Source organism: Saccostrea cucullata, unplaced genomic scaffold (assembly GCF_032062105.1).
Source record: "Saccostrea cucullata isolate Sc308-1 unplaced genomic scaffold, CSIRO_AGI_Scuc_v1 ctg146, whole genome shotgun sequence".
In the NCBI taxonomy this organism is placed as follows: Eukaryota; Metazoa; Mollusca; class Bivalvia; order Ostreida; family Ostreidae; genus Saccostrea; species Saccostrea cuccullata.
Genome location: NW_026919274.1, coordinates 765,107 through 784,030, shown reverse-complemented (window position 1 = coordinate 784,030; position 18,924 = coordinate 765,107). Strand labels below are relative to the sequence as shown.

Here is an 18,924-nt window from a genome sequence, read left to right as displayed (position 1 = left end):
ATTATGTTGCCACACTCCACTTCTTTAAACGCATGCAATTTAAGTTTTTCAAAATATTTTTTTTAAATGTCTCACTCTAAACTTTTACACTTGGACCCCCAATTTGTATTTAAATTTATCATAAAGGGGGCAAATAACAATGAATAAATAAATAGGCCTAAATAAATAAATAAATAAAACATTAATTAATATGAATTTAAGAAAACGAGAAGGCACTTTAGTTCCCTTCAGATGATTCTCATGAAAACAAAAATAAAAATAAAAAAATAAAAATAAACCGACTAGGCCTAGATTTCTATACTTTCTCGGGTGCGTTCGAATGTAAAATTTTACACCGGAAAATGTTTTTGATGATTTGACAGATGAGAGTGCGCTTGCGCAATGAAAATGGAATCAAAACAAGCAGGACTGATAATTTTCTCATTTTTATTATTATGCAAGACCGTGGCAAGTTTTTTGGACATGGAAGAGCTAAAAAATATAAATTATGGCATAGATATACTAAATAAACCCGTTTTATTGTCAACACAGGTATGTTTTTGTGCATAAGTTTCTACCGTATGGTTTCTATCTGTAAACATTTCGAATTATCTCAGTCGTACAGGTATATGTAACATTTTCTGACTACTTAAGTTTCTGCTGTGTTCTTAACATTACTTAATCAGTTTGTTAATACTTGAGGATGACATGTTAGCATTTAGTCTAGATTGTAAATGTGATTTATAACTGTTTGGCCCTGTTAATATGAAATGAGTTCATGCAACAATATAAAGTTAGTGATTTATATAGTTAGGACATCTTCTTTGCTCTGTTCGCAGGGGCATCATATCCGCTCTGTTATCTACTCTCCATATTAAAGTACACTGTGTATTTTTTAGTCAGAATAATCTAATTATGTCTCAGAACAAGCCTTCACCACAGTTAGAATATGTCCCATATACTTGCAATTTAGCAAATCGGAGCGGATCCGCTCCAAAACGATTTTGAAGAATACAAAAAGGGTTGCACTGAAAATAACTACCAAATTAATCAAAGCAAACCTTTTTGGGATTGTATATGCCTTTTATCCCAAAAAATAATCCATAAAAAGAGGAAAATTCAACTAATTTTCTCAACGGTTTTTCTTGCTTTAAATTTATCTGCCATGTTTACATTCAGAACTCTTTGGATTGTTCATAGTAAATGCACTGAGTACGAGTTATCGCCCGTGTTTATTTTGCTACATTTAGAATACACAGAATGAAGTCTATCTTAAAATATGGGTCTGTAGGACAATATCATTTTAGTGATAGAACATTCTATCTATGTATTTTTATATAGGGGGTAGAGAACAGAGCAGATAAGACCTGGTGTGTCATACTTGAGATTGTAAATTATCATTAAACTGTACCTAACTGTTAAAATTGGTAGGATACAGATAAACTCAGTGAAACCATTGATGTTACATCAAAGCATGGTCAGGTGTATCGCTGTACTATCCCAAGTCAGATGGAAGCAGAGAAACAAAAGGAAGAGGAGGAGAAAATAGCCATGGAGACAGGGGTCCCAGAGTTACTGAAAGCCATGGAGTCAGGCCCTTGTCTTTTTAAGGTATACACTGAATAAAGCCATTTTCAAAATGAATTTATATGCTGTTTGCAATAATGATGTAGTATTTTAATTTTTTTTCTATAATTAAATGTACATTTAAATTTATATTCCAGACTAGAGATTGGTGGAGTTATGAGTTTTGTTATGGAAAACATGTCCGCCAGTTTCATATGGAAGGTAAAGCTTTGACACAATTTGTTAAATAAGTTTAGTTAAACAATTTTACTATCTCTTCTGGCAAATTTGAATTCTTTTTTTTAGGACTTTTTAGTCTGAAGTTTAAAAAATGAACATGAAATTACATTTATTTATTTATTTATTTATTTATTTTGCTAGATGGCAGAATTGAAGGAAATGTGATCATGTTGGGATATTATGAATCAGAGTTTGACTGGAGAAATGAAACAAATATGGTATGATATACAGTTGTCCTAATAATCTTAATATTTAGAAAAAAGAACAGTTAATATGTTTATGTGCATACATTGTAATTTTTTTTATTTTTACCAAAGGAAATCAAATCAAGAAATAAAAATCGATTGAATCGATATCACAGCCAGCAGTACATCAATGGCTCAAAATGTGACCTTACAGGAAAAGCCAGAAAAACAGAAGTCAGGGTTTGTATCAAAACATTTCTTTTTTTTTTCATTTTACTTATGCTAATGTTTATTGTAAAAATCTATCAAGTTTTCTTTGTCTTGAATGTATTAATTTTGATTAGTTTAAATTTGCATAGTACTCAATGTTTCCACTTGAAAAATCAGTATCTCATTTATCTTAAAGTACTTCATTGATGCACCAGCAATTTTATTAATTTTATCAGTCTCATATTTATATGCATGATACATATAAACATTTGCTTTTAATATATTCAGTTCCTTTGTGAGGAGGGTAGAGGTGATTACATAGCCAGGCTGGACGAGCCAGAGACGTGTTCCTATGTAATGACTATTCACACCACCAAAATATGTCATCACCCCTATCTCAAACTCCCCACCCACCAGAAACCTGTCCCCATCACCTGTCACCCCGCCGTGTCAGAGGAGATCTATCAGGACTACCTCAAGGAGGAGGAAGGTAATGTACTGGTGATTGTCTGTATGATGTCCGAACCATATAATGGTAGAACTATGTATATCTATTGTAGTTCAGTCGAAAAGGGATTGATAGACTTATGTAGATTATAAAATATGGAAACATAGTGAGATTCTTTTCAATTGTTTTTAGAAAAAAGAATAATGAAAGAGAAGCTGGAAGAAGAACAGAGAATAGAAAAAGGTGAGACTGATATTCTAAAGGGATTGTTATATATTTATGCCCCCCTTCGAAGAAGGGAGGGCATAATGCTTTGCTGCTGTCTGTCGGTCTGTCGATCTATTTAGTTTCTGTTCATTTTCTTCACAACCGTTGCACATACTGAAATGAAATTTGGTATACAGGTTTATCAGGTGAATATCTGGGTCAAGTTCTGTTTTGGGTACAATCACACCATTTTAGACAAAATTATGCCCCTTGGACTTAGAAAAATTCCACTTATTTGCAGTTTCCGTTCATTTTCTTTGCAGAGGTTGCAAATATTAAAATGAAATTTAGTATACAGATTTTTCAGCTGAATTTGTTTTGGTAGGATTGAACCATTTTAGACAGAGTTATGCCCTTTTGGACTTAGAAAAAAATCCAATGTGGGGAAAGGTGGGCATAAGTGTTTTACAAACATCTCTTGTTTATTTTTATTTGAAAGCTACTTATTTTATGAAGCAAGTCAGTTAATTTGAAAAAATTATTATCATAGGGACAAGCACCAGTATGTGAAAATATTTTAACACCTTTTATTGAGGAAGCTTAATATTTCAAATATCAAGACTTGAAAATAATGCATTTGTCATTTATGTTTTGTAGAATTAAGAGATGCAGATGCTTTATTCAATTCAGATGAAAAAATTATGGATTCCAAAGTTCAAAAAGATTTGCCACTCCCCAACTCTATTAAGAAAACTGACAATAGTCGCTCATTTGAATTCAAGGATGTGTCAGATTTAGGTGCTGACATGTCTAAGATTGAAAAACTTATATCATCTGGACTGAAGGATGACATCGTTAAACTCTCGGATCAGTTTGGAGGTAGTAAAAATTTCCCCATCTGTTGATTAATTTTTTGTTTACACATATCTCTGTCTTTATTTTGCTTAACATGTATTTAATGGATGTACATTTATATACAGTAAAACTCATTTAGTACGAACACGGATATTGCGAATTTATGGATATAGCGAAGTTTTCTTGGATCCCCCACCATGAACATTTTATTAATTCCTAATACGGATATAACGAATTACGGATATAGCGAAGTAATTTCACAGGTCCCAGTGACTTCGTTATAACCGAGTTTTACTGTAGATTCTGAAAACTATATGATGCTAGCATAAAAAAAATTTGAATAACTTTTTATCTAATGAATACAGGGCAAGATGTAGATATGAAAATGAAAGTGAAAGTAGTGAGAAACATGGATGACTTGGAGGATATGTTGAAGGAGGCTCAATCTGAGGTAGAGAGCTTGGTGAAGAAGAAGAAGACGGAGGAAGAGGAATCAACTGAAGAAGAATCAAGTCCAGAGGGGGCTAATAAACAGAAAGATTCCACACTGAAATTTGAGAAGTAAGAGCTTTTGTTTATTGAATTTCCAGGTGAGAAATAGCATGTCTTTTGGGAATATCATAGAAAAATTTAAAGACAAGTATTGTATGTGATATCTTTAATTAAATACATTTTTCGTTCCCCTCCTCCCAAAAGAAGAAATTGGGATCAGGCCCCAAGACCATAAACTAAGAATAGACAAGTCAAAATTTTGATTTTTAATATCTTGAGTTTTGCTTGACATTTTTGCTCGAAAATTTGCAAATCTCTGTAAAATTTAAATTCAAATACATGAAGTAAATTTTGTTTCGTTAACAAAGTTATCTTAAAACTTATACTGGTCTTAAATTTAGACTTAAGTCTGTTCTCAGTTTATGGTCTTGAGGCCAGAATGAATGTATTTGTTTTTTGTTATCCTTTTATTATCTGATTATATATATTCTGATTCCTATACTTAATCTTTTCAGAAAGTCTATTACAGAAAAGATTCAAGACACAGTTAGTGATATAGACAAAGAACTAGATGGGGTGGATGAAAAAGTTCTTCAGTCTTTCAAAGGTTAGAGTCTTCAGTTCTCTGTACATGTTAATGTAGGAAATTTGTTCATCTTTAATTATCTGCATAAATGTATAAATTCATTCAATTTTAGAAACAACTTATTTAAGGAAGTTGGTGGAGCATTCATCTTACTCTAATTCTACTGAAAGTGTAGGATATGAAGATCATCAGTGTTATAGAGTTTGTTTCCTGTTCTATTGTATTTGCATCCTGAATGTTTTGTATTTATTTTTTAGAGATCCAAGATGATGATATCAACAGTGTGCGAGAGAAATTTACTAAAAATAGGAATAACTTGGCCAGCATTAAGGAATCTCTCAGGAAAACCATGGAGAGTGAATTTGATGAGATTATTGAAGAGGTTTGTAGAAAATGAATTTATTTCCCTTGTTATGGGTTATGATTGTTAAGAAAGATTGTTTGTGCTGAAAAAAGAAAATATACTGATTTTTTTTAAAGATTGATGAAAATAAGTCATTTCAGGAATTTAGATAGATACAGAATAGACATTTTATAAAAGAAAGTTGAAAAAAATTGATAATTTGGAGAATGTATCCGTATGAGTAAAAATTCTTGTAGGCTGAAGAAGAGACAGGTATAGAATTAGAGGACAGAAAAGGAGCCCAGAAAGAGCTGAGTAAGACTTTAAATAAACTCATAGAAAGGCTGGACAAAACAGAGAAAGGTGAGCTAAAAAGGATTGATCATGTACCTTTATTTTGCTTTATTACCATATTTATTTTATTTTGTGGTACCCCTTCTTGTTCATCTGGTTACAGACAATTATTTTGTTGTTGTAACCCTATGCACGAATAAATAAAGAAGGCTTGAATATAATTCCTGCCAGTGATAATGTCTACGTTGTATACTGCAAACAAGATATAATTATCTGTGCCAAAAGTGATGCAGGCACATTTGATTAAAATTCATTTATGTGGAAAAATTTGCAAAAAATTGGAAAAATGACAAGAAAATTTTGTGAAAAAAATAGTAACATGCATATTTTACATTGTATTCTTTTTTCAGACATTCTAAATGTTGACAAAGAGCTTGAGAGGATATCAGAAAAAAATGCTAAACTTCAACAAAAATTAGACAAGGAATTAGATGAAATAGCAAAAGGCAAGCAGAATATGAGTACATACCTATATTTTAATGAAGAATATAAAACTTCAATTCAAAATAAGACTAAAAAGTAATTTTTTTTTAACTGGATAATACGTATAAAAGTGTGAATGGAATGGAATTTAAATGAAGATTTTTTTTTCAGGTCCATCAAAAACAGAAGAGCTTTCATCAGATGACAAGTCTTCATCGTCATCTAAATCATCTTCATCCTCTTTGTCATCATCTTCATCATTATCACAATCATCATCCAAATCATCATCAAAGGATCGTGTGAAGATAAGAGTTACAAAATTAACAAAGGGAGAATTTCAGAAGAGTGCTATGAAAAGTACTCCCCAGACCCAGAAGCTGGAGGAAGATGTACAGGACCAGCTACAGAAGGCGGGGCTAGATCTAGGAAGTAAGGCTTGTTCTGATTTTATCTGTAATATAGTAAAACTCAGTTATAACGAAGTCACTGGGACCAATGAAATTCCTTTGCTATATCCATAATTCGTCATATATGTATAAGGAATTCGTGAAATTTATATAGCTGGGGATCCAAGATAACTTCGCTGTATCCGTGAATTCGCAATATCCATGTCTGTGTTTGTACGAAACAAGTTTTACTCTACCCCCTTTTGTTCACAATTATTTATCTAGCCAGAGTACATCATAACTAGCAAAGGATGTATGATCTGCTACTCGTATGGCCTATGGTGCCGTCAGAAGTCATGATTTTTTTTCAAGGATTCATAGGATAACATGCCATACTTTAATAAATAGCTATGGTGTCATTCATAATTTAGCTAATGTGCAAAAAATTTCAATTGGGAAACTAAATAGGAAATATAAATTTGCACCTGGATGAGAAACCCTTGGCTAGCAAAGATGGCCAAAGTAGTTAGATCTGTTTATATTTATGCAAAAATATAATTGATGAAAGACTTTCCTCAGTATTGTTCATAAATAAGTTAACGACAGTTCAGAAATTAAATTTTTTTTGATTTGTGTAGATGGAAAGATTCAGGTGAAGATAATTACTGCTGGTTATGTTGATGATAAAGACGATGTTCATCTACTGTCTGCAGAGGATACCAGTGCATTTAAAAATATGATTGTCTCCATTCTGGTAATTACAGAAATATTATATCAGACTTATTATAGATTCTCCTTATGTTTGGCAAATTTAGTCTACTGATAAACTCAATGCATAATTATGGCTAAGTAATTTCATATAAAACACAAAAATAGTCTGTATTTGATTTCTAAAAAAGATTTCAAGTTTTGGGAATGTCGATTCTTAAAACCAGACAAAACTGTTCTATTGTTTTCTGATGAAAGTATTCAAAAGTTGAATTTAAACAAAAATTTTAGATTCCTTTGATCATCAAATCATGATTTTAAAAAAATTGTGTTACTTTAGGGCGGGGACCATGAGGCAGCAGAGGAAGAGGTTCGACAATCAAACATGGAGTCAAACTACAACAAAGTCTGGGGTAAAAGTAGGAGGAAATCCCCCGAGGTAGTTCCCTAAGCAGCCTACAGAATCACACCACTCAGTGTCTTTCATAATTTTTTTTTTTTTATTTTCTTGGTTGGTTATTGGATACATTTTGTCTATGGACAGGTTAAAATTTATTTATTTTGATGATGAAAATCAAAGTAATTTTTTTTTGCCTGTGTGTAAATGGATATGCAAGTGTATTTGTGTGTACAGTGTATATGTATATGTTTTTTTGGTTAAGAAAGAGTATGAGTTTGTGTCTTGAAAGTTTGCATTAAAATTTTGCAAGAAATTACAACTATACACACAAAATATGAAAGCAGTCAAATCTCAGTTCCACTTACACAAATAAAGTGACAAGACGTTTTGGAGATTCTGAGGAGGGGTCAGAATGATGGAATCAGTTCACCCATCAAATTACATGTATATTTATCTATTGACCAGAGGTCAACTGCTTTAAAGTTTGTACATGGCACATAGTAAATTTTGTATGTATTTTTCTTGAGAATGGTATACATGATGGGCAATGGGGCAATTTGACAAAGGAGTTTATTTTTTCCTTGTTGCTATTTAATTAATTCAACTGAATTTGAAGGATATTGTGATATTTTATCAATAATTATAGAAATGTTATAAATTATATAAATTTGAGCAGTAAGGTTTTATCCATATAAGGAAAAACATGGATTTGTTTTTCTTTTATACACACTAAAAATATGTAAAAGTAATATCACTGCATAATAGTGAAACTTTGGATGGAAAAGAGCAAGAGCCACTTTGGTCCTTATTTGGCCCTGAGAATTTCTGAAAAATCAAAACGGCTTAGTTTAGGTTGCAAATGCAGTATTTATCACTTGGAGTGTTGGTGACCACGTATCTATTAACCATGACGTAATTTTACATCTTGTCAATGCATTATGACGTCATACAATGCATCATTTTCCTCATTTCCTGTAATTCCTTTAAAAATGACCTAAACTTGAAGCATTTTTTCAATATTTCATAAAGAGCACAACCTCTGATCCAAAATATGCAAATACATAATGAAAGATCTGTTTCTGAAGATCAAAAAACATGTTTTATTTTTTGGATTGTGGGGTGTGCTCATATTTTAATTCTTTGCTGAAGGTAGTTAAATACGCATGTTTTATGCAAATTTCAAGAACATTGCAATATCTCAAAGCCTGTTTTCCAATATGCGGATTCTCAAAACGAAATTTTATTAAAGAAAATGAAAGCACAAAGTGTCTACTTTATTTTAATATATGAAATGGGAAAGAGGGTGATAATTAATTAATTGATATAAGTACAGGGCCATTTTATGCATAAGATGGCTCTTGCTCTTTAAACTGAAATTTGTCCATTTTTAAAAATAAATTTATTAAAAATATACACCTATTTCATTACTTTCCATTTCATTTACATCTGTCTAGTAGTATTTTTAACTCAACTAGATGAGTTGAAAGTAATAAAAATTATACTAGCAGTCAGTTTTGCTATATTTACTGATACATTCTCTGTGTTATAATTATTTATGTACAGTAAGACTGAATATCTGTACATCTATTTATGTACAGTAAGACTGATACCCGGTACTTCTTGTAAAGAGTAAATGTATGTACCACGTTTTGTCTTAACTTTGTAGCAATTGTTATCTCGTACATAATTTGAATGGCAAACATTACCTATTGGGGTATAAAGCGATATCATTTTAAATCAAATGAAAAATTCTGATATCCTAAAGGAGCCTTGGGTTGTAAGGGCAATCCCTTGTCCTGTATTCAAATAAACTAAAGGTTCTCACGTTTTTATGAATGATTTTTTCGGCATACGCACTTGGAGGTTTGGCATTAGTTATATTATTCAATGCCACATCTTCAACCTCCAATACAGACCTGGTTTACCCCCTTTTAACAATTTTCCCCAATTCCACAAGCACTCATTGCATTGCATTCAGAACTACTTAGTAAATGTCTTGGGTCTGGTCCTTTAAAGTATCAAAATATCGATTTCCTTTTTGTTCTGATGTTAATTTCATCTTTAGATGGTGAATATATATATATATAAAAAATCCAATTTAAGAATAGTTGGCTACGGAAAAGCCCATTTCATATACTTCAAAGTTTAGTAAATTTATGTGAAACTAATAAAAAAAAAACTAAAGTGTTTTGAGTAACTTGTGTCTTTTGCTCACCAGTTCCCCAACCTTGAAAGCTAAAATTAATGAAAAAAGAAAGTACATGTATTCGAAATAAAAGAAAATAGTATTTTATTTATATAAACTAACGTTATAAACTATTATGAGTTAGAATCTCGGCCGCGACTGACCTATGTTGATAAAAAAGGGAAGCAACTGTTCCTTCGCCATGCATTCGGCACTTGAAGTGAAAGTTGCGGATCCTTCGGATTAGATCTGAAAAATCGAGGTCCCATGTCATGGCAGGCGTTGGTACGATAAAGATCCCTCACTGCTCCATAGCCCTGAGTGCCGAGCAAAGGTCAAATTTTGAAGCCCTTCACCAGTATAGGGTGACGTATCTACACGGGTGAAAAATTCTCGAATGAGATGTAAAACAACAAACAATCAATCAATCAACCTGAAATTGATTAATCGTTTGTAGTATTTTTAAAAGTAGGTGCAGGCCAAGGGAGGCCAAGGGAAATGTAAAGCTCGTATTTTGTCATGTACACTGTATTATGCCAATTAGTGCAGATGCTAAATAGCACAGACTTGCCTCTAAAATTAACAAAATACGCTGCATTTCGGTAATTCAAAATATTTTGAAAAGTATGTTTAAGTTCAAGTTGAAATGTCACGAGTTCTGTAACCATGACTGTCTCTTTTACAAAAGCCATAGTACCAAGCAATACATGACCAAAATACCAAATGCCAACACTTTTCATGCTGTTTACAAGGCCGAGATACAAGACCTGATAGATGTGGACAGACGCCGGATATTTAACAAAATTATTTCAAAATTGGCTATTATTAATTGATTGTCTGTTGGTTTTCGCCGATTCGGCCAGATTCAACAGGGGCTTGCTCATAACATTTGCATACATGTTTGAATTATAGGTAGGTTAGTTTAATAAAAAGTGTCTGTGCATTAATGGAAATTTCTGCAAAAAAGGAAAACTTAAATAAAAACATTAGTTGGTATTGAAATCATTGTCAGCAACGATAAAAATAATTATTTTAATATCTTGTGGAATCATTGTTTAATGCACTATTGAAATCAAGATTTCAATCAGTTTTGAAATCTATATTTTAATCACTTTTGAAATCTTTGCATCTTTGAATCTTTATTTTAAAGTGAACATTATTTCAATAGCGGTTGCAACCAATGTTCGTTATTGAAATACACTTTCAATCACTGTTTAAATAATTATTTCAATAGAGGTCGTTTTTCAATAGTGGTTGCAACCAATGTTCGTTATTGAAATGCACAATCAACCATTGTTGAAATAATTATTTCAAAAGTGGTCGTATTTCAATAGTGGTTGCAACAACCCCTAAAGTGTCTCTCTGTTCTTCAGGTGACTCCAATCATACATGTGCATTTAGGCGACCAGAAAGTCGTTAGAGTACCTGGTGACGTGGAATAATTAAATGCTCTGATTTTTTTGTGCTTAGTCAATAAAAAGTCCAAACACTTGAAGTACTGGAAACAGGTATCATACGAGGGGTGATCAAAAAGTTCGCAAACTATCTCTATATCTACAAAACCACAATTCAGATTGGAATGAAATTCGGTACACACATAGCCATGCACAAGTTCTTTAAATAGCATATCCTGAATAAAGGTTTTCTCCTCGTTTGTGACGTCACAATGTGAAAATGACGTCACTATTTAGGTCACTTGTGACGAAAAATGGTTGTCTTAGTCGAACTCGTTCAACAAACGACTGTACAATTTATTGTATATCTTAGAAATCCCTCTACAGTATCATATAATAATTTGTACACAGTTTATTGAGATAAATGAGTTCCTATAAATTCAATTAATGATTGGATTAATCGTTTTAGTGAAGGAAGGCTGATGGTTAAATATGATACTTGTCATCTTGCCCAGTGAAAGCAAGTTTGAAAAGATATGTATTTTTAATTAAGCAATTTGCTATCAAAGACCTCCAATTAGCACTATGAAAAATAGTTGAATATTTGAACAATGATATAAGTATTATATACCTAAGATATCGTTTACTTTAGATTTTAAACATATTAGATATGATAAAAAGGATGCACCCATTCTCTATCCACCTTGAATAAAGGTCTCTCCTGAGACAGAAGATTTGTGTTTTAATGGTCGCCATGCTTATTTTTGGAAAGGATATTATTATCCACCCATTCTGTTGCCGAGATATGACCATTTCTGACAAATGAACTCTTCTTGTCATAAAAATTAACTCACATAGAAAGAAATATAAAACTCGGAAAAATCTTTCAACTTTTGTGACAGAACGCTACGGAGGGGGTCACGTGACCGCCAATATCACGTGATTCGCGCATGCGCAGAACGGTGGTTGATGTGCATTAAAATCGGGGATGATTAATTTAAAATATAATCAACATTAAAACCAAATATTGTTTCTTGTATGGAAGTTATTCAATTAGTTTCCGAACTTTTTGATCACCCCTCGTACATACAATTTCAAACAATTTACTAGTAATACTTGGCCATGGGCTTTCAAAGCTATAAAATGATCTTATTTATTCAAGTTTACTATAGTAATTCCTCGGAGCCTTCAAGTCGATTTTATCTTAAAATGGGTATCTTAGCTCGTACATATTTTCCAAATAAAATCTTTAAGACAGTGGTTCTGAAATAGAGTTTGAAACAATATTATTGACTCTTTCTTAAAGGCCCCCATTCCCGTCCCTTTCCGTATATCTAGTGTTTCCTCTGTATGACATACTGCCCAGTATCAATGATCTTTTGTAAGCATGTCAGTTGTCTTGGCAGACATGAAAATAGTCAGCAATCATTTTGTTTTGACCTCCTAGTCGAAAGACATTCAGGTTATATTACATAAAAAATGAAATTTTTTTACTGAGAGTTTTGGAAAGACTAAAAGTTTCAAAAACTACTTTTAGGTTAAATCTAGAATTTGAAAAGGAAGAGACATCAAGTCAATAACATGACAAAGATTTTCTATGAAAACAAAGTGCATTGTACTGTGACCTAAGACTGTTTATTGTTTGGGATGTAAAACCCCGCTCTGTGATCAGTTGTGAAGTTAAAACAAAATCAGCAGAGGAATGTAAATCTTTGTATTTGCACCAATGAAAAAATTCATTGTACTCTATAAAAACGTGTTCTTCCAGTTTGGAAACTGAAGATACGGTGTCATATGTAGTCATTGCATTATTCAAGACATTGCAAGATTTCAATGTTCAGACCAGACAGTTTGCACCTAAAAATCTGGATTTTGGATTGTATCAACAAAAAGATCATAGTCTATGCTGGGATCGGACCTCTGGCAGACGCGGCACTTCTCAGCCCAGATGTTTGCCCATCGCTCGTCCAGCTGTTGTGCCATGTAATATGCTTTGCTGTATGCCTCACGACAGTCTAACCTCTCACACACTTTGCTTACAACGTCAAAGTAGTGAACAAAAGTATGCTCTTGCTTTTGTCTATAAAGAGCTTGATAAAGGTAAACCAAAACCTTGTACATTGTTCTTTCATTGAAGTCGTGGTATTGTTCCAGACTCTCTGGTGGGCAACTAGGATTACTCTCTAAGTCAAGTTTGTCTTTGTATGTTGTGATGCATAGTGAGAGATACTCAACTGCTTGTTGCGTTCTGTATTTTGAGAGCAGAAACCATGCAAAGTTTGTGTACAACTGGCATCTTTCGTAAGCCATGTGCTGTGGTATGAGATGATTAGCATAGTCTTTAGCAATGGAGGGGCCCACTAGCTCTCCAAGAGTAACTGGTTGTTGATTTAAACTCAGATCTGATGACATGGTCATTCCTAGTTTTTCATCTGAGTACAGAAGGAACCACCATTGGCTATCAAATGGAATTCCTTGGACAGCTTCACTGAAGATCGACTGAAAAGGCACCTGATCGTCACAAGTTGCTACAGTTAATCTATCCTCGTAAGCGGTCTGTAATGTGTCCATCGCTGTCTTGAAGCGTCTCCGTAGTATATATGACCGTGCCAATTTAATTGCATATGGAATAAAACAATTCAAAACGCTTTCTCTGACATTGTGAGTAAGTTTGAATTGTGCCATGTCCTCCATTATCATTTGCTGGACTTCCAGTCCATAGTCGCTGTCTTTAGATAAGTTCAACAAATACTGCAGTGGACTCCCCCGTAGCAAACCGATTTTTTCTCGAGCTTCATTTATTTGTTCTTCACTTAAGTGATCAATTGTATTGTTCTGACGAATAAAATAACATGGAATATTCTTCTGCTCAATTTGAGAAATAAGAGACTCAAGAAGATAAAACAAACAAGAACCCATGTTAGACGCCCAACAATCGACAGGCAGTTCTTCACAAGCATAGAAAAATACTCTCTTTAAGTGGTTTTTGGTAATTGCAGTGCACCCTTCTAGTCCAAAGATGCAGAGTTCCAGGAACACCGTCAGACAATATCTACAACAGAAAAAAAGGTTTCGGATTCAGATCATATGTGACTTTATACTGGCGATTTTGCACTGTAGCCAAAAAAATTCTATAATTACCTTTGATCTCTACTAAGTGCCTCATTACAGAGTGTCCTTTCTGCAACACCAAAGCAAAACTTAAACTCAATGTCAGAGTTTGAACTATTAGGATGTGCCTTACTGACAAGATGGCACCCCTCTCCCTGTATAGTGCTGATGATATTAGCAGGTGGCCAATTTGATGGTCTTTTTCTTGTAATCCACTCTTGAGCTTCCTTTGGCCACTCGGAGTGAAGTGACGGTACTAATTTGGAATACAACGAAAACGTTGGATAAGTGGAAGACACTTTGTCCTTTGCTTCTTCAGATTTTGGATTGGCAGGGGGAATGAAAACGGAATGGTGGTTGGGCACGTAAACGGGACCTTCACTGCAATCTTCTTTACTCCAGCTCCTCGGATAGTACGTCATAAGGTATGCATATCCTGGGTGCGTTTCATCAGTTTTTACAATCACTGGACAGGATCCTCTGACATTGTCATGTAAATGTTCTGCTGTTCTATGTGTAGTTATGTGACTATAAACGTATAACATTGGAACATATAACAAGTCATTTTTTGACTGTCCAGTACCTTTGGGTTTCCACTTCCTAAAAATATTGTCAATATGCAGCCCGTTAATTATTTCTCCAATGGCCTTCCACGATGGAAATTTTGCTTCATTTTCTACTGTATGTCCAGTTCCTTCTAAGTCGTCGGGCATCCCGTGGCTGTTATTTTTGTATTCCATTGACATGGCTGTATGCTTGAAATTGTCAGATTCATTCAGAACCATATTAATGGGGAACATGTTTTTCAGCAGAAAAGATAAATGAAGGGATGGTATATCACAAAACGGATCAATATAATCCTCGACAAACATGTCCCGTTTTCTTGTATCTGAAAAAAAAGCATTAATTTGAAGACAGAAACTAATTATATATGAAATTTAATTTTCGTGAGAAAAAAGCTCAAAATGAAAGGATTTTGATTCCTCAAGCAGTGATGTTTAAAGATGTATTTGTACTCCAAAACCATATTTTAAAAAATCGTATATTGTGACATGGAAACAATTATTTCAAGAGTAAAGGAATCAATAAAATCGGATTTATAAAAATAAATGTTACATTGTGAATTCATATTTAATTGTATTTACCTTCAAATATCGATAAACTGTTCAGAGGCAAGCTATATAGCGACTCCTCTTCCTCTTCACTTGAAAATTGACCTACGAAAATAATCATTTATGAAAAAAAAAAATTACATTTATATTTTTTACATATTTGTTTCTAATTTTAAAGATGTCATATAAAATCAGCAAACTAAATTGCAAACGTACGAATAAGGATTATTAAGGAACGATAAAAATGCTGAGACAGAGACTAATGGCTCTAAAAGACCAAGCACGCTGTATAAAATATATCCCTATTTTACATAAAGATATCGTTCATACATATTAATGAAATTTTGAATTAAGGTACCCACTGACATCTCCCTCTGGTACCTCTCGTAGACTGACGTAGTGGAACTCTCCCACGTGCCCCAATCGTAAACACCTCTGGTCTTCCTTTGCTAGAGCAGTCGTGATCTTAGTTATCTCCTCTTTTTCTCCTGCATGTAGAACTTCTATGTTCCTCTGTGTTACCTTATTAAGAAAGATAAAACACTTTTCAAACATAGTAATATGGATATTTAAAATCTTAAATACAATTTGAGTTACATCATGAAACAACCCTTTTCTAGAAAAGATGGCTTATAGTCTTAACATTGTGGACGGCGAAGATTTTAAAACCAGCCGAAAAGGTCGAAACCGTTTACAATTTTCAGCCACTTAGTCGATATTTTTACCAGTATTCATGTACGTTCCCTTATGAAATTATATTTCTTTTTTAATACGAAAACTCTTAGGTGGCGTGTTTAAGTAACAACGCATAAAAAAGATCCTGCTTTTAAAACTATTTTCTACTTAAAGCAATGTCTTACAAGTTAGTTTTGCAATTAACGCAAGGAAAATGTAAAAACTTTAGATATTTGATGTAGAAAATCTTTGCGTTCAGTCTTGAATACTGTTTTACAAATATGCATTGTCTTCCTACTCTATAAATGACCATTAATCTGCTATTAATATACATGTATATGAAACGGGAAATACAAGGATAATTTTTCTCTCATCTTCCGTGCTGAGAAACAATTTTTTTCAGTTTAATGAAACGTTTTTGTATAATCTATAAATATTACACATGACATTATATTGATAACGACTTTGCATTTTGCAAAGAAAATATCTAATGATATAACTTTTCCAAATCAGATCGTAAACTTTATTAGAGAGAGAGAGAGAGAGAGAGAAAGAGCGAAAGAGAGAGAGTTGAGTACTTGTGATATAGCCTGTAACATGAGATGATCTCCCCATTGTCCCTCTTGGGTCATACGATCCAAATAATTCGACCAGGACTCTCCATCCATGAACATTTCATAGTGAGTACCATCATCAGACTCGGGGTGATTTTTCAGGTGCTCCACACAGGCCTGTCGGAGTGATTTAGAGCTAAAAGAACAGTCGCCATTAATTTCTAGTTGGTCCACAATGGCAGCAAACATACAGTTTCCGTCTGGAACTACATTATGAACGACGAAATTGTTATTCTTAGCAGCGACTGTCATTGCTTTCATCAGCTTCATGAACTGACCCTCGCAGTCTCTTCTGCCACATCCTACAAATATGGAAGGTTTAATGGACTGGATTTAAATGGAAAAAAAAAATCTGTACGTTCATGCAGATACTTTGCAAATAAACGTCATTAATCAACCTATCCTGACTCTTTTTCATTCATAGCCCTAGTAATGCCCATCTTACCTGCACAAGTATGTTTTGACAATTTCTTCTTATGTTTTGTTGATGATGTCGATGGAATTTCTCTCTTGGCAGGCAAAACGTCTATCTTCGATGTCTGACCGAAAGTGTTGGTTTCTGATGTCTCCACACGAAGCCTTTCTTGTTCATTTTTCCACGTTTGAGGTGTCACTGGACTTCTGAGCTCTCTTCCTGTGATCAAAGATGATGATGGCCAACTTGGCTGAAGATGAGCATCTAGTAAATGATTTTGATCTGGTAAATTTATTCCTTGTGGTGGTGACAAGGATGTTAACATATCTGAGTCTTCTGTATTCCTTGGTATTAAATTGTTCTTTGACTGACTATCACTGGATGAATCTTTTCCCTTGGCATCTTGGAGGTCCCAAGCATTTTGTGTTAAATTATTGTTCCAATTCCCAAAGGGTTGGAATCCATCGGAAAACATTCCTATTGGCTGATCATATCCCCAGTTTGGATAAGATGGGGGCATTTTATTCCAGTGTGGTGTAGAATGTGTTTGAGCCTTTCTGGATTCATCATTTCTCCAAGCATCTGTATCAACATTAGATTCTAGTTTATCATTTAAGGATTTTGAAGGAACACGTTCTTTGTCTGGTGAGAATATGTTCTGCGCGTTTCTACTTTCTTGGTGTTTAATCATGGCTGTGTTGTCACTTGATTCTTCCTTCTCTTTCTTCTCGTTTTCACTGTGATGTTTGAGATCTGAGCTGCCTTTAAATAATACACATCATATTCCATATAAAATAAATGTGTTAGAAATATTAATTAATCTTTTAAACAAAGAATATACTATGTGCACAATATATAAGAATCTATATGCATTTTTATAATACCAACTTACACTTTTGCCCAGTTCCTTGGTCCGTTGCCTCAATGACAGGATACAACGACTGATAACGGGTCCTGGTTTCCAAAACATTTTCAGATTGGTTTTTGTCATCTACATCTTTTCTTTTCTCCAAGACTTCATCACTCCCAGTCATCACTTTATCTGTCTGAACCCCGTAGGATGTAGAACTTTTGACACTAAAATTGTTTGTGAATTCTCCAAGACTCTCAGGTCCACTTTGATATGCTATAAGTATTTGATTTGACTTTTTATCTGGGATGTTCTCTTGTGAGGGTTTTGTTGTCTCTTTTAAAAGTTCGGGAGAATCAATTTCGTCTTTGTTATCTGCTTCGATATTTCTTGATTTGCTTCCACTCTCTTCAATTAAATTTTCTTTTCTTTCTTCCCTTAAAGGCTCTTTTTGTTTACTTGATTCATTGTCAACCTTTTTTTCAGACCCTTTTCTAACAATTGTATCAAGGTTACTAATTTCATGATGAGATCCACTTTTGTTGAAATGTAGGATACTTTCTTGAGATGGTAGATTTTGGCAAGACTCATTCCCAGACGATTTCTTTCTTTCAATGTCCGCCAGATCTTTCATGCTTTTCGAGTTTTCTGAACGGGGTGATTTTTCGGCAGTACTGAGTTTACTCTTTTGGGTGTCAGATACCTCTGGTCCCACTGTGTATGCAAAGTCATAAAAAATCACTTTCAAATAACAATTAAGACTTAAATATGTATCAGCAATTAATCTCACGTCATATTTGTAGAGAAAATATTTACTTTTAGTGTTTAGAATCATTGAATGTTAATTAAAAATGATACCCAGCTCCTGTAGAAGAATGCATAAGCAAGTGTCTCCATATGAATTTGTCATGAAAAGTAGTTTCGATTTCAATTCACTGCAGCTTTCACATAGCACCTGTTGGAGAAATACAAGTTAAAAGAAAGGACTCTGAAATCACATAAGACCGAGGATACCGGCAGTGTTCAGAAATTAATACAAATGAAATTAGATTTATAAAAAAGTACCTTTTTACAGTAAGAACAGCGTGATCTCTTTCCAGAGCAATTCAATGCCGATCTACACAAATCGCATTCATCCATCTTCGTTGAGAAGTTATTCTTAAAAGAACAATGCTGCATGGATGCT

At 33.6% G+C, this 18,924-nt stretch overlaps 2 protein-coding genes across 2 annotated transcripts; one reads left to right on the top strand and one right to left on the bottom strand.

The window, feature by feature from the left end:
- The first annotated feature begins 356 nt into the window (after positions 1-356).
- LOC134228359 (protein OS-9-like) lies at positions 357-8,030 on the top strand. The gene is made up of 16 exons (XM_062710020.1): positions 357-531; positions 1,411-1,590; positions 1,704-1,767; positions 1,927-2,003; positions 2,103-2,210; positions 2,469-2,670; positions 2,821-2,871; positions 3,493-3,714; positions 4,056-4,251; positions 4,698-4,789; positions 5,026-5,150; positions 5,369-5,474; positions 5,816-5,911; positions 6,060-6,317; positions 6,913-7,028; positions 7,323-8,030. Exons 1-16 carry the CDS (start codon positions 382-384, stop codon positions 7,431-7,433), a joined length of 2,154 nt encoding a protein of 717 aa, XP_062566004.1. The 5' UTR covers positions 357-381; the 3' UTR covers positions 7,434-8,030.
- Positions 8,031-12,586: 4,556 nt separating this feature from the next.
- On the bottom strand, positions 12,587-18,924 carry LOC134283718 (uncharacterized). The gene is made up of 9 exons (XM_062766196.1): positions 18,804-18,924; positions 18,597-18,693; positions 17,781-18,452; positions 16,919-17,650; positions 16,438-16,775; positions 15,547-15,706; positions 15,218-15,289; positions 14,103-14,961; positions 12,587-14,013 (listed from the first exon to the last, which is right to left on the bottom strand). The coding sequence occupies exons 1-9, from the start codon at positions 18,915-18,917 to the stop codon at positions 12,819-12,821; spliced, it is 4,239 nt and encodes a 1,412-aa protein (XP_062622180.1). The 5' UTR covers positions 18,918-18,924; the 3' UTR covers positions 12,587-12,818.

Coding starts and splice junctions, on each gene's coding strand:
- LOC134228359 (XM_062710020.1), top strand. CDS start 382: ATGAAAATGGAATCAAAACAAGCAGGACTGATAATTTTCTCATTTTTA. Junction 2,872..3,492: donor AGAACAGAGAATAGAAAAAG/GTGAGACTGATA, acceptor TATGTTTTGTAG/AATTAAGAGATGCAGATGCT. Junction 3,715..4,055: donor ACTCTCGGATCAGTTTGGAG/GTAGTAAAAATT, acceptor TAATGAATACAG/GGCAAGATGTAGATATGAAA.
- LOC134283718 (XM_062766196.1), bottom strand. CDS start 18,917: ATGCAGCATTGTTCTTTTAAGAATAACTTCTCAACGAAGATGGATGAA. Junction 16,776..16,918: donor GTCAAAACATACTTGTGCAG/GTAAGATGGGCA, acceptor CCATATTTGTAG/GATGTGGCAGAAGAGACTGC. Junction 15,707..16,437: donor TGTTACAGGCTATATCACAA/GTACTCAACTCT, acceptor TTTCTTAATAAG/GTAACACAGAGGAACATAGA.